This window comes from Antechinus flavipes, chromosome 5 (assembly GCF_016432865.1).
Source record: "Antechinus flavipes isolate AdamAnt ecotype Samford, QLD, Australia chromosome 5, AdamAnt_v2, whole genome shotgun sequence".
In the NCBI taxonomy this organism is placed as follows: Eukaryota; Metazoa; Chordata; class Mammalia; order Dasyuromorphia; family Dasyuridae; genus Antechinus; species Antechinus flavipes.
Window position 1 is genome coordinate 244,068,029 of NC_067402.1, and position 15,124 is coordinate 244,083,152.

Consider the following 15,124-nt stretch of genomic DNA (forward strand, 5'->3'; position numbering starts at 1 on the left):
GTTCTTTTGTTCTGTGGAATTTTTTTCCATTTCGCCAATTTTGTTTTTTAGAGAGCTGTTTTCTGTTTCCAGTTCACTAATCCTATTTTTCAAGGATTTTACTTCTTTATCCACTCTCTCTTTAACTTTCTCCAGGCTCTTTTGCCAAGCCTCCCTCTCCTTTTCCCAAGCTTCCCTCTCCTTTTGCCAAGCCTCACTCTGCTTTCCCCATTTTTCTTCTAGCTCCCTTGTGAGAGCCTTTTTAATCACTTCTATGAGGTTCATCTGTGCTGAGGAACAGACGATTTCCTCCTTTGGGGATTCACCTGGGGACTGCCTGTTTTTAGTCTCCTCAGGATTTAGAGTCTGCTCTCTATCTGTATAGAAGCTGTCAAGGGTTAAAGTCCTCTTCAGCTTCTTGCTCATTCTGTCTATTAATCAGAGACAAACTACCAAAGAAAAACAGAAAAAACTGGAGTCTTTCTTGGGGGGGGGGGGGGCTGGGTGTGTTATCGAGCTTCCTCTACAGACTGCAGGGGGCAGCAGTGAGGCACTAGCAGGACTGTGCTGCGCCTGCGCTCTGAGATCCCAAAGCGTGCTGAGTCACTGAGGGGGTGGAGGGGGGGGCGGCCAGGTCCTGAGAGACTCCAGCTGTTTGGGGTTGTATTCTTCAGCCCCGCTGTTTTTAGCTTCTCTGCTGGGCTGCTGACTTGCTGCTGGAGTAAAGTATCCAAACCTGTAGCGAAGCTCTCTCTCCGCAGAGATGGCTGCGATCGCTCCCCACCCCCTCTCCAGTCTGCTCCCGGGCTCTCACTGCCGCTGCCCGCCGCCTGCGCCCGATCTAAAACCGCCCCAGCCCTCCAGTAAAGACAGACCTTTCTTGGCGGATCTCAAGGATGGCTTCTCTTGGTAACTATTTGTGGGGTTTTTTCAGTCAAGCATTGATTCAGAGGCTTGTAATGAAGTGGATAGTGAGAGAAAGCGTGGAGCTTATGCAGCTGTGAGCCTCCTCTCCGCCATCTTAACCGGAAGTCATCAAGGCCACAATTAAGTGAAATGGCTAGCTATTTTACAAAAAGTTTCTTGCATTTGAATATCTAATAAACTTAAATCTTTCTGTCTTTTTTCTCCCCTTCAGCCTCTTCTCTGTCTCTCTCTTTCTTTGCCTTAGACAAAAAGCTGTGTGTGACCTGTCCCTTATATCTAGCTACATCTTATTGTCTGATGGTTTCCTATTTTTAGAGTATTTTATGGATGGAATTCAAGTTTTTTTTAGTAGCATATGAATCCAATGACTTTTATATAGAGATTTAACTTTGAGTACCAATTTTACATAATTTTTCTAGACAGTTTAAAATATATATTTCTTGTGATTTTTTTTTACCGCCACTCCTTTTTTAACTATTACCATCATTGCAAAAGAGAAGGACTGATGGCCAGTTTTGTTTTCTTACCTATATATAGGAGTTCTCCACATACCACAATTCCAATTAATATTGCTAGTAAGATGCTCTGATATAGTTGTCAGGGGAGAATTCCTCTTTGAATTAAAGAACCAATCAGAATCATTTAACTATGAAGAAGTCCTAGACAATTTTGTTGAATCAATTCATCAGTCCATCAAAATAGAAATCAGAAACAAAGAAGGCTCTAAATCTAATTGAAAGGAGTGAAAGGCTTCATAGCATTGATTTAATCAATTGGGCACCACCTTTAAACTCGTGGGAAAAGAGAGCTCTCATCAGAACAACCAAGCATCAGGAACACCCTGAGGAGGTATTATTCTCTTTAAGTCTGGACCATAGGACCAGATTTTCAGTCTGAATTGAGTCATAGTGATCCTAGTCATCAAAAAGACTAAACTAGTAAAGATAGTGTTTCTAAGTGGGAGCTGAGAGAAGCTAAAGTAGATTCTAAGACTTATGACCTCTGCAGGACAAAAAAATTGGCAGCTATTGATCTATAGAGAGTTAACCTTAGAAGCTGAGCATACAGCTAAACCTAAGAGGAATTGCATGAGTCTCCATTCAAGGCAAAAAGGACTTCTTCTGGTAATTGGAAGCTATTTCTTACCCAGTTGCTACAGATATTCTATATGCTTGGGTTCATTTCTTCCAAGTTCATCATGTAAGAGAAAATGCCATAAAGTGTTGGTAGAATTTACTTTGAATGAACTGATCTTGTTATATAATTTTATTATTTACTTAAAATATTTAAGTATTTTTATTTACTTGATCTTATTTATCTCCTTAAATATTTATGTTAATTTTAAGATTATTTCATAATATTATACAATATTTTCTCAAAGGCAGCCAAGTAGTGCAATGGACAGAGCACTAGGTCAGGAATACTCATCTTTACAGGCTGACATCTAGATTCAGATCCTTACTAGCTGTATAACATCAGACAAATCACTTCATCCTGTTTACCTCCATTTCCTCTTCTGTAAAATGAGCTAGAGAAGGAAAATAGCAATAGCAAAGTACCTCTGTGTCTTTTCAAAGGAAACCCCGGATGAATAGAACGATGGAACAACAATTAATTCTTACTGGCTACTTGTTAATGGTGAGCACAGTAGATCACAACTTGAAATCTTTATTAACAAAAGTCCTTAAGTACTTCTAGAGAAATAAGCTATTATTGTATGAGGATCTAGTTCAATAACAAGAGTGATATTTGGGAAAAGTGAATCTAAAAGGGATGCTACATATATTTTCCTAATTTGTCTGTACTCCCAAACTACTGTATATTTAATTATATTTAATTAATAATTAATGTATAATTATTTAATTATATAACTTATGTAAGTGCACATGGTATAAATGTATATATATACATACACAACTACATGTTTGTTTTTTATCAGAGTGTGAGTATTAGAATTCTTACAAAGTGATATCAGTTGTCTAATTTTAGCATTGTGCTTAGCAGTTCTCTAGTTCAGAGTTCACACCTTTCACCCTTTTAAGAGTTCACACATTAGCATTCGAGATTCACAAGTCAGGATTCAGTTGGGAGATTCACAAATTAGGAACCCACAATCCCACTCTCTCAGAGCAGGAGTCAACCTTTGAGTTCATACCTCTAAAAGAACATATAAAAGGATAAGCCTCAGTCAGAAGTCAGTTTGGGAAGTTCAGAGAGAGCTGGAGGCTGAAGCTGGCAGAGGCAAAGGACTAGCAACAAGAGCTCTTGGAACCAAGGAAAGCTTACCGGGCTATTTTGGAAGAGACAATAAAGGACTGAACTTTTAACAGCTGGCTGCATTTGAGGTGATTATTACTTTGAACTGAATCTAAGGCTGCTTCCAGAAACACCCCAAGAAATCTGCTCCCAGAGAACTATCATATTTTAGAGAAGAGAAGAACATTACAGAGTTCCTGGAGAATAGAGATTTGTATTTTAGACATTTCAAAATCATTATTTTGAAAAACTTGGAAAGAATTACATGAACTAATGCATAGTGAAATGAGCAGAACCAGAACATTATACACAGTAACAAAAATATTATATGATAACCAATTTCAAATGACAGGTGTTTTCAGCAATACAATGGTCCAAGACTGTTCTGAAAGACTTTAAAATATTATTTTTAACATTCCTGTTTTGTTACAAAACATTTAACATCAAAATCTACTTCCATGGTTTGAAAATGTTAATTTATTATTAAGGTCATGTGCTCATCTGCACTTTCACCCTACATGGATCTAAGACAGGGTATATATATATATATATATATATATATATATAGTTGCTATAATACCAGTGCTAGTTACTGCTATGTTTAACTTTTTTAGACATCAGGGATAGGATTTCATTTTATACCTTTTAATAGAAACTATCTATGGGGCAGCTGAGTTGATCACTGGATAAAGTTCCAGGCATGAACTCAGAAAAAATCATCTACCTGAATTCAAATCTGGCCTCAGATATGTCTTAGCTATATCTGGGGAAGTCAGTTAATCCTGTTTGCCTCAGTTCCCTCATCTGTAAAATGATCTGGAGAAGGAAATGGCAAAACACTGCAGTATTTTTGCCAAGAAAATCTCAAATGGGGTCACGAATAGTCAGACATGACCTTTGTCAAAACAACCCATTAAAAAAAAAAAAACTATTAGAATTCTACAGGTAAATGAAATGCAGTTCAAGTTGGAGGCAAAGAATTATAAATGTTTGTAGAAAACATAGTAGATTTAGAGTCACAGATTCAGAGTTAAAATTTGACTTTAATTTCTAATTGCTTTGTCATTATGTTAGTTTCTTCATTTGTAAAATGGGACTTATTATTTTACTATCACCTACTACAATTATTTTTACCATGTATTTAATTTTGACCTCCATTATCTGTGGGTTAAGTCCAGGATGAATTCATAGTAATATATTGTTTTAATGAACTTCCCATTCAGCCACCTGTTGTATTCTAGGCAATCCACAGGTATCATCAACTTTATGTTTATACTGCCTGCCAGATTATTAGGCTTATTTGGGGGATTATTATGCATTTTGCTGGGAAATTTTATAGCTCAGTGAAATTAAGACAAAATTATCCAAGAGGAATATTTGGAGAAATTTGATGAGGATTTTCCCTTATTCAGATACAAGAAAGGACAGGACCATATCTTCAATTACCAGTGATTGACTTACTGTTTAATTTCCTCTTGATGCCAATGTTTTTGAGGTTCATTTAAAAAACATCTCTGTAGTCATACCTACCAAACAATAATATATGATCTTAAATCTATGTATGGGAACTGTCTTATTTGAGGATATTTTTAAGGATGTATTTTATTCTACTGAAGGAAATTTTTTTAAATTTTAAAAATAGTTATACTCAGATCTTCTGTTCTTTATTTTTCTCAGTAATGAGACTATAAAGATATAGTGTGCCTCAGGAAAAATAATCATCTGTGAAAACTTCCCTGTTCTCTTCTCATGTTCTCATCAAAGACCCCTTCAATATAAATCAATTTAAAAAGTGATTATAGTAGGCACATAGGTCAGTTGATGTCTTTTCAGCTGATTGATAAAATATGTTGCTTGATGAATAGATATGCTTGAGACAGTAAGAAGTATTATTAGTGATAATTTCCATCTATTTAATTTTTCTAACCTTCCCTTTGGAAGCCATGGGGCATGGTCCAAATTTTATCTAAGACATTTTTTAATTGTATTAATAATGGGAAAGTCATTGGCTCAGAGCCTCAATTTTCTGATATTTTTCTTGGGGGGAAGCAGTAGGGTGGGATAATAATATTCCCATTTAATTATCTTGTAGGATTGATATGAAGATTTATATGTACTCACACATAGAGTCTTTGTATATTTATCCACATGTAAACATGCCTGAATGCATTTATATACCCATGCATAGATATATAGACACATTTTTCAGTTGATTTTTGTTAGTAGGGTTGAAGTTGTAACCATCTTATATAAATCCTGTTTTATTTCGCTTCCTGTAGTTGGGATGATAGCAGCTCAGTAAGTAGTGGATTAAGTGATACCCTTGATAATCTCAGCACAGATGACCTAAATACTGGATCTTCCGTCAGTTCTTACTCCAACATGACAGCCCCACCAAGGAAGAACACTCAGGTAAAAATGCATTCCTTCCTTTGGCCACTGTTCCTTTTTGATTTCTACCTGCAAACTACCTGATAACACATGGGTGTGCAAAGATCATTGCCAAGATGCATGTAACGGTGCAAAAGAAATATTACCATCATGGTCCCATGCTAATATTCACCTTATGTTGTCTTGGCACTCTTACTAACACATTGGAGCATACTTCTACTAAAAAAAAAAAAATCAAAATGCTACACAAATGGATCCAATTTGGTCCAGCAAGTTTATTGATCGTTGGCAGGGTTGACTTTGATATTGTCCTCTAAATACTTCTATGTTAGTGTAGGGCATTTGCCCCATCCTTCCTATGATTATCTGCTCTTCCCTGTTATTTGAAAGCTCTGAGGATATAGAGAGAATTCCTGTATTTTCAATTGGTTATAGCTTAACAGAACCAAAGATCTCTCAAACTCTACTTACTGTCTCTGACAAATCTAATACATTAGGAAAAAATGCATCTAATTTTGGATCATGATCATTATTTTTGATTAATGTCTCTGTAAAAGAGTGAGTAATTTTGAGCTGTTAAGCAAAATTAATATCTAATAATCAGTGTTTATCTTTTATTGTTTTCATTTGAAATTTTAGAAGTCTTTGTTATATTTCTCTTTGAACATCAGTTCTTCCACAGAGAATTTTAATCAGGCATTTGAGACAAAGATTTATTCAGATAAGTACTAAGATGATAGTGGAAATTCTAAAAAAAAATACTAAAAAGCAGATGCAAAATTAAAAAGTTAAAAAAACCACTCTCTCCAATCCTTCAAAACATCATTGTTTTCTTCTTACCAGTATTTTGTTTTCCTCCAAATCACAAGCTTGTACCTTAACTCACATTTTATAGTTTTTTGGGGATGCATTTCTTACAGTTGAAGATGGATTCAGAGAAACATTCAGTAGCAGCTGATACCTGGGACACCATGGAGGAGCATAAGAAACCAGAGGAAGAATTTGATGGTCACATAGACAGCAGCAACAAGTGGAAAGCTGCTCCCCCAGGACTGTCTGAAGACACAGAGAAGGGAGGACAGAAGACAGCTCTGTCAGTTTCACAGACAGGGTCTTGGCGACGTGGTATGTCTGCTCAAGGAGGGATACCATCCAGGCACAAAGCTGGAACAAGTGGCCTCAAGACTCCTGGTAGGTTTTTATTTTGAAGCCTGTTTGCATTCATTTTTTCCACTTAAAATGTTTTTTAATAAATAAATGATGATGATAGTCCCCATTAATTATGATGATGGTGATAATTCATTTTTGTATAGCACTTAATGATTTAAAAAATACTTTACTAATAATGACCCTATGAGGTGGGCAAAAAAAAAATAAACCCCTTAAACACTATATTTCTAGGAACTGATATAGGCACTTAGTATAAAAATGCAAAAGTGAACCAATCCTATCCTCAATAGTTTTACATTTTCTTCTAGGTGAAAACATCATATTCATAGATACCTACCTATGTAAAAAACAAATTCCTTGTTATCTATGTGAATATATGTGTTCACAAATATGTACATATTACAGAAAACAAACATAGTGATTTCTAAATTGGGGTTGGAAGACTAAATAGGAAATCAAGAAAGGCCTTTTGAAGATGATAATCCTTAATTTGAACCAGAAGGGAAATTAGATTTCCAAGAGATAAAATTGAGGATGCATGCCAGGCATCAAGAACAATCTGTCAAATGCATGGAGGTAGGATATGATTCATAAGAATTTTCCTCACATCATTGAAAAGTATATCTTCCTATCTCCCTTTCTACTTCACCTTTTCTCCCTATCTCTCTCCTCTTTGATTTTTGTCTCTCTCCTTCCCTCCTTTCCCCATCTTTCCATTTCCCCACTCTATCTGTTCTCCTTCTTTCTTGGTCTTTTCCTCTCCCTCTTTCTCACTCCTTTCTCTCTCCCATCTCTTTTCCTCTTTCTTTCTCCCTTCCCTGTCCTTTCTTTCTCCCTTCCCTGTCCTTTCTTTCTCCCTTCCCTGTCCTTTCTTTCTCCCTTTTTTTATTCTTACTCCTTCACTCCATCCCTCCCTTCTCTTCTTTTTCTTTCTGTCTCCCTCTCCTTCCTCCTTTTTCCTTTTCTCCCTGTTCTTCCTCCTCTCCTCATTTTTTCTTCCTCTCTCTCCTTCCCCCTTTTCTCTGCCTTTTCCTTCTGTCTTTTCTTTTCACCATTACCCTCAACATAAACAGTCATAATTTCTCATGTACATAAAACATGTATCCAGGTAGAAACAGGTAAAATTCTGTAAGATACTAGAGCAACCTATTCCTTATCCTACTGTTCCTTGGTCCAGCTGAAATAAACAAAGAAGTTCATTTAGCATTAACTTTTATCAAGGTTTTTGTATTTTTTGGATCACTGAGTTTCACTACAGATTCTATAGGCAGCAAATAGTTTCCTGACTCTGAAGTGTGGAAAGCCAAGCAAATATGAATTTTTTTTTGTGTGTTTATAAGTGACATGTGTGTTAAGGAAGAGACTGTAGTGAACTTCCTTATTCCTTTTTGTGTGTTTCATAATAATGACATACTCAGAATCATCTGACATATAGATTAAATAAACTGTTTCCAATAAAGTATATGAAAAATATTTTTGTTAGTTACATTTGGGGATTTTTTAAAAGATGTGATATTGGGATGCTTAAAAGAAAAAAACAGGAAAGTGAGCTATGGGCAAGAACACATTATCGTTGCTTGTTTGTTGTCCTTAGCTTTTTATTTCCTCCCATATTTATCTCTAAGACAACACTGTTAGGCTGATGGTTTTTTAAAGCTTTGATTTGCCACCAACAATTATTGATGAAATTGCTGCCTTAAAATTGGGGGGAAAAATAGAATTCTAAAAGAAATTTTTATAAAACAATAACATTTATAGAAAATGCATTTCATGTATCTTGTGAAATGACAGTAATTAAGATTGTAAATGTAGAAGTGTATTCTCATATATGTCTTTATAATTAGGAAAAACAGATGATACTAAAGCTTCTGAGAAAGTTAAAACGACCCTTAAGGGGACATCTATACAACGTTCTCCTTCAGATGCAGGAAAAAGCAGTGGAGATGAAGGAAAAAAGCCCCCATCAGGCATTGGAAGGTCAACTGCCACTGGGTCATTTGGATTTAAAAAGCCTGGTGTTGCATCATCTAGTATGATAACTACCAGTGGAGCAACTATTACCAGTGGTTCTGCAACACTGGGTAAAATCCCCAAATCAGCAGCCATTAGTGGGAAATCCAATGCAGGAAGAAAAACCAGCTTGGATGGTTCACAAAATCAGGATGATGGTGTACTGCACATGAGTTCAAAGACAACACTTCAATACCGAAGTTTACCACGCCCTTCAAAATCTAGCACAAGTGGCATTCCTGGCCGGGGTGGACACAGATCCAGTACCAGCAGTATTGACTCCAATGTGAGTAGCAAATCTGGAGGGGCCACTGCTACCAAACTGAGAGAGCCAAACAAGATCGGGTCTGGCCGTTCAAGTCCCGTGACCATCAATCAGACAGACAAGGAGAAGGAGAAGGTGGCAATGTCAGATTCTGAGAGTGTTTCTTTATCCAGTTCCCCTAAATCCAGCCCAACCTCTTCCAATGCATGTGGAACACAAGTTCTCAGGCAGCCAGGTTCCAAGTATCCTGATATTGCATCACCTACATTTAGAAGGTAAGGAGTCATAGTTTTTTTTTTTAAAGGTAATTTTTATCCACCCCTACTTGATACCTCAAAAATAGGAAATTTTGTGTATCTTGATCCTTAGATTTAGATTTTTAAAATGCTGTAAATCTGTGAAGTCACACACACACACACACACACACACACACACACACACACACACACACACTTCCCAAAATTATCAAAAGGAACATAAGAAGTGGCCATTTGGACCTAGTTTACCAAAGTTGGACTTATCAATAGAATGCATCTTTTTAAGACTTAAGATATCATTATAAAAATAGTTGACAACAATATGGAATGGATACTAATAATTAATCTCTAATATAAATTCCTCCAAAATGCACTCCTGCTTTCCACACTACAGGGCTTGTGAATTCCTTTTGGAAAAGGACAGTTTTTTTCATCGAATTGTCCATTATTTTAAAAACTATTAATGAACAAGGGATAACAATGAATGTCTTTCAAGTTGACGGTCACACATGTAGACAGATGATGTTCCCTATATTATCCAAACTATAAGGTTCCATATAATAGTTTAGATTGCATTTGTCTACATGTACCAAAGTATCTAGATATTTCTTAACAAATGACTGACAGACTTTGGAAATATTCAGATTTCTAAGTGACTGATTACATTATCTAGCTGTTATGTGACCATCTATATTATTTGACTATGTTAGAATCTCATAAACAAAACTTCAGAGTAACAGAAATCATTGTTAAGTGGGAGTGAAAGTAAATTTATGCCACAGATAGAAATCCTTTTAAAAAATATTGCATTTCCAGTAGAATGATAAAGTTAGATTGTTAATTTTTAGACCTTTCTCTCAGTGAAGTTAAATAAGGGCTATGTTCTTTTGGATCTGTTTTCTCATCTTCAAAATGAATATTAACCTAGGTGATATCCAAGGTCCCTTCTGTTTCCAAAATTATATGTTTATGTATGTTTGCTTCCTGTTATTTATACAATATTTCTTTGTGTCTTGAAAATGCCAGATATTGAAACTTTTACTTTATGTTTTAAGCAATTTTTAATGCATGCTGTTTTTAAGAACTTAAAGATTTGTAGCTTTTTCTTCAATAGAATTTTAATTCATGTAAATATTTCTTTTTGAAATGTTGATTCTTTATGGAAAAAATAAATTATGCAGAGTTAATAGCATTGTTGTTTAAATAAAAACAAGTAGTGCCCTCCTGTGGCCCATTACCTATGAAACAATCCTTGCTTATTAGCTATGAAATATTCTACTATAGAGAATTATGCCTTTTATTGTAACTTAAACAATAACCATTTTCTCATTGCTGCATTTCACAGAGGTTCCACATTTACATGAATGAAATTTTACTTAATATATTTTTATTTCCTGTATCTGAAAGACAGAACAGTTTCTGAATTGCTCTCTAACTTTCATCACCTACATCATCTCCAATGACCTTGTAGCAAGGTATCATGTGTTTCATATCATCGTTATACTTCCATATATATATATATATATATATATATATATATATATATATATATATATATATATTTCAGGAAACTTCTGGCAGCTGACATGCAGTCCTTTTGCTCATCCAAGGAAAGATTACAAGGAACCTGTCTTGCTTCCTTCAGTGCCCAATAGTGAGGCTAACTAAATAATACTTGGCAGCCAAGAAGTCACCAGCTGTGCAGAAAAACCTTCAAAAATTGTCCTAAACAACAGTTTAAATTTTGAATAAACTGTAGATAGCCTGTGTTTGCAAGTGTTCTATGCTGAAATAACTGAAGCCATGTTGAGAATATGATGCTATATATAATTTAATAGCAGGAACAATCAAAACATTAATTTTGTGTAATCTTGTATACTTAAAACATCCATTTAAAAGCAAACATTTTCTTTTTGTTTGTTTGCCTCAGCTCTACCTTGAACTCCCTGTATTCATGAGTAATTTAGGTCTCTATGTTATGATTTTTCCCTCATAACTTTTCCCACTTGACTGCTGGCATTTCATCAGAAAACTCAGAAAAACAAAATACACACTCAAAAAACTAAAACAATGTCTGTTCACCACACTTGCTTACCACAAACATATGCTTGGGCTCTATAGATATTGTATCCTGAATCAGTGCTGAATGTGGATATTAGTTTCTCTGAATAACAACTGAAGTTGTTATTTGTTTTTCTTTTAGGTTGTTTGGTGCCAAGGCGGGTGGCAAATCTGCCTCTGCACCTAATTCTGAGGTTGGGAAATCTTCCTCAGTAATGCCCAGCCCTAGTACCACATTAGCGCGACAAGGCAGTCTGGATTCTCCATCGTCCGGTACAGGCAGCCTGGGCAGTGCTGGTGGGCAGAGTGAAGGCAGCAGCCCTCTCTTCAATAAACCCTCAGACTTAACGACAGATGTTATAAGCTTAAGCCACTCCTTGGCTTCCAGCCCAGCATCGGTTCACTCTTTCACCTCAGGTGGTCTTGTGTGGGCTGCTAATCTGAGCAGTTCTTCTGCTGGCAGTAAGGACACTCCAAGCTACCAATCAATGACTAGTCTCCATACAAGCTCTGAGTCTATTGACCTTCCTCTCAGTCATCACGGCTCTCTGTCTGGATTGACTACAGGCACTCAAGAGGTTCAGAGCCTGCTCATGAGGACTGGTAGTATGAGATCTACTCTTTCAGAAAGGTGAGCTTTGCTGAGGACACTGATGTCTGGAGCAGTGAGGAGGCTGGAGGCTCAAACCAAATCCGTATTGAAACATTTACTCATGTTGAATTAGAACACAGAGTGAATGTACCAGTTACATGTGCTTTGCCCATAGGTGAAGTTTGTATGATTTGCAAAAGAATTTTGCCATGTGAAAGCATATGAGATTGGATCTTTCATGGAAAGACAGAAATATAACTACTCTGCCCAAATTTATAAATGAGTTATACCAATAAATCTGTGAAGATCCAGTGATTGCTTTTATATGTTTCTAGTTATAGGTATAGGTATATGTATACAAATATATGTATATCCATATATATATACATATAGATTAATCATATTATAAGCAACTTGAATAAAAACTAAAGTGTACATATATATGTATATACATGCATATATATGCATATAATGTCTCATCACAAATTAAATGTTTTGGCCAAAGGTCCTGGGAGTACATGTCCTTTATTGCTCTATTCATGTTCTTAAATAGTCTATTTAATTAATTTCTAATATGATGCTTTTGACAATATGTTCAAGTTGCTTTCTTTCCATATATAGGCAATGAACTAATGAATCATTGGTGGATAATAACAAATTGATTTGATTTTAAAGCAAATTACTAGTCACAAATTCTTAAAGGAAATTTTGGTATCTTTTTAAAAGCTCAATACCAATAAAAGTCTTGATGCTCTTGATTTTGAGGGATTTATTAGAGAGTTTTAAAGACTGGTTTTGGGTTTCTTTAATATGAAGAGAGAGAGATATTTAGGTCAGTCTTGCATAATATTCAATGGAAATACATTCTCTCAAGTACTTAATTACTCAAATGGAGTTCTCTGATCTCATATTTATCTCATATACATTTGAATGTACCCTCCAGCAGAGGGTTTATCCAAACTTACCTTTCCTTTGGAACTTGACCATGTCTGCCCAAGAAGTTATTTACTGCTGATTAAAGATACTAAATGCCCATGAATTTTGATGCTGCTTAGTATTGCCCAAGAAGTTATTCATCACAGTCTCAAGTAGTGCTTCCCCTATTACTTGCTGACAAGTACCATTTCTCATTAAAAAGAAGAATGTACTTCATGTTCAAATCTTTCTTATTGCCTATCTCCTGGTTATCTCTCATTTCTCTTTCCTGTCCTCAAACTTCCTAGTTTCTCCAAGCAGCTATTTTTTACCCCACAAACTCTTTCCTGAAAAACCAACTTTTGTCTTTCTGATTTTTCTCTGTTCATGCACACATACCAAGAAGTTTCATCCAGAGTTTTATTAGACCTCACTCTCAACTTACCCCATTCTTCTTCAATCTTTTTTCTATTCTCTGAAATGAATCTAACAGAAAATAAAACAGTGATCCATTGCCCATCAAAATTCTTTTTACTTAACTTTATTCTCTTTCTTTTTATTCTCTTCAGTATAGAATTATTGGTGATACTGGCAAACTATCTCTTGGCACGAACAATAACTTTTGAGAGCATTCTGAAATCTTGCAGTCTTTGATACTTGGCATGATATGATTACTAAGTCATTAGATCATAATATAGTTGCAAAGATACAATTTTTTTTTCTTGCTACACACAGAAAAGGACAAGCTTTTAAAAGTGAATACTTGAAAGCCATCAACTGGATTGCAAACATTTGCTTCCTTTTCCCTCATTCTGTGTGTGTGTGTGTGTGTGTGTGTGTGTGTGTGTGTGTGTGAACAAATAGCCTACTAATAAGTTTTTGGTGGAATATAATATAAAAAATAGTGCTTTCTTTCTGTAGCTTTTTCAATTAACTACTTGTAGAAAGAAGAGAAGACTTCATCCATCATTTTCTTTATTTCTTGCAGTTAATCATTAAGAGCTTTGGAAATAGCTTCCTTTCTGATATAATATATTTGTTAGCATTCTGTTGTTGAAATGTGTACAACTAAGAGACAATTCATATGTTTATGTTGGATTAGATTAATAACTGGCCAATTACCAAGCAGTAGAAAAATTACAAATAATCTATATCCAAACTCAAATTATTAACCCAGATTACTCTCTACTACAAATGTTCAGATTTCCTCTGCACCCTCACCTTTGTCATAAAGATAAGTGAATCTGATTAATCGTGTGCCGTTGTATTACTCTGGTATTCAATCATCATGATAACTGAATAAAAATATATCAATCCCAATGTAACCCTCTGGAACACTTCATAGTGTTACTTTGCTATGACCTCAAATTATAAAATATCAAAGCTAATACTATACCAGATAGAGAAATGTGACAAGAAGTATAGATTTTCTTTTTCTTAGAAAAAAGTCTTGGCTTTTAGTGGATGAAATAAATTGATTTTTTTTTTAACTTCAGGGCATTCTAATATTAAAAGACATGTATAAAATTTTATAAAGCAAACTTCAATAAACCCATATTTAATTATTCACATGATCATCCATCAGCTTTTAGCAAATTAGTTTGATCAATGTATTAAGTTTTACAGAGTTAATGTTTAATATCTGTATGAATATAAAATATAAATATTGATTAATTTTTGCTTTCTTGTGCAGATAATTAAAGGACCCATTAATTAGAGTTTTCAAATGCTTTTGATGCTGAAGGGCATTCTTTATTTTACTTTGTGAGGAAAGTTACAAGTAATAAATTTAATAAAAATTGGTTAGACAAAAATTACTTAGCTATAAATATATTGAAATTGGAATTACGCTCTGTTGAGATTTAGGGATCATGTTTCACTTAGATTAGCAAAAGACTTATATAGAAATCCAGGAGTATTCATGGAATTTATTTTATAAAATTTAATCTGACTAATTAGAATTCCTTTTCTCAGTTTCACAAATACAATTGAATAGAATTGAAAACACATTTGAGAAATAATGATCCTTTTAGCCATAGTAAGGCCAATGAGTGATTTCTACATTGATGATAATTATGTCATGTAGCTTTGCTCTCTTTCCTTGGTTAGTGGTCTCCATTGCCCCTCCCTCTCCTTGCCCCCAATCTCCACTCTTTTTCTTGATCAGCAGTACTAGTTCCTAATAATATATATAGTCTTGATTCAAGTCAGGAATTCTTTGATGAGTTGAAAACCATTAAGTACTTCATAGAGTTCACAGTGTGAGATGTAGAATATGTGGCATTGTCTGATATCCATGTG

General features: G+C 35.0%; 1 protein-coding gene across 1 annotated transcript in view; it reads left to right on the plus strand.

The window, feature by feature from the left end:
• Positions 1-15,124, plus strand: part of NAV3 (neuron navigator 3) — a 426,206-nt gene that overhangs the window by 277,109 nt on the left and 133,973 nt on the right. Inside the window, exons 13-16 of the mRNA XM_051962478.1 lie at positions 5,442-5,574; positions 6,474-6,744; positions 8,568-9,273; positions 11,459-11,947. Of these exons, the coding sequence (XP_051818438.1) occupies positions 5,442-5,574; positions 6,474-6,744; positions 8,568-9,273; positions 11,459-11,947 (1,599 nt within the window). The remainder of the gene's footprint in view (positions 1-5,441; positions 5,575-6,473; positions 6,745-8,567; positions 9,274-11,458; positions 11,948-15,124) is intronic.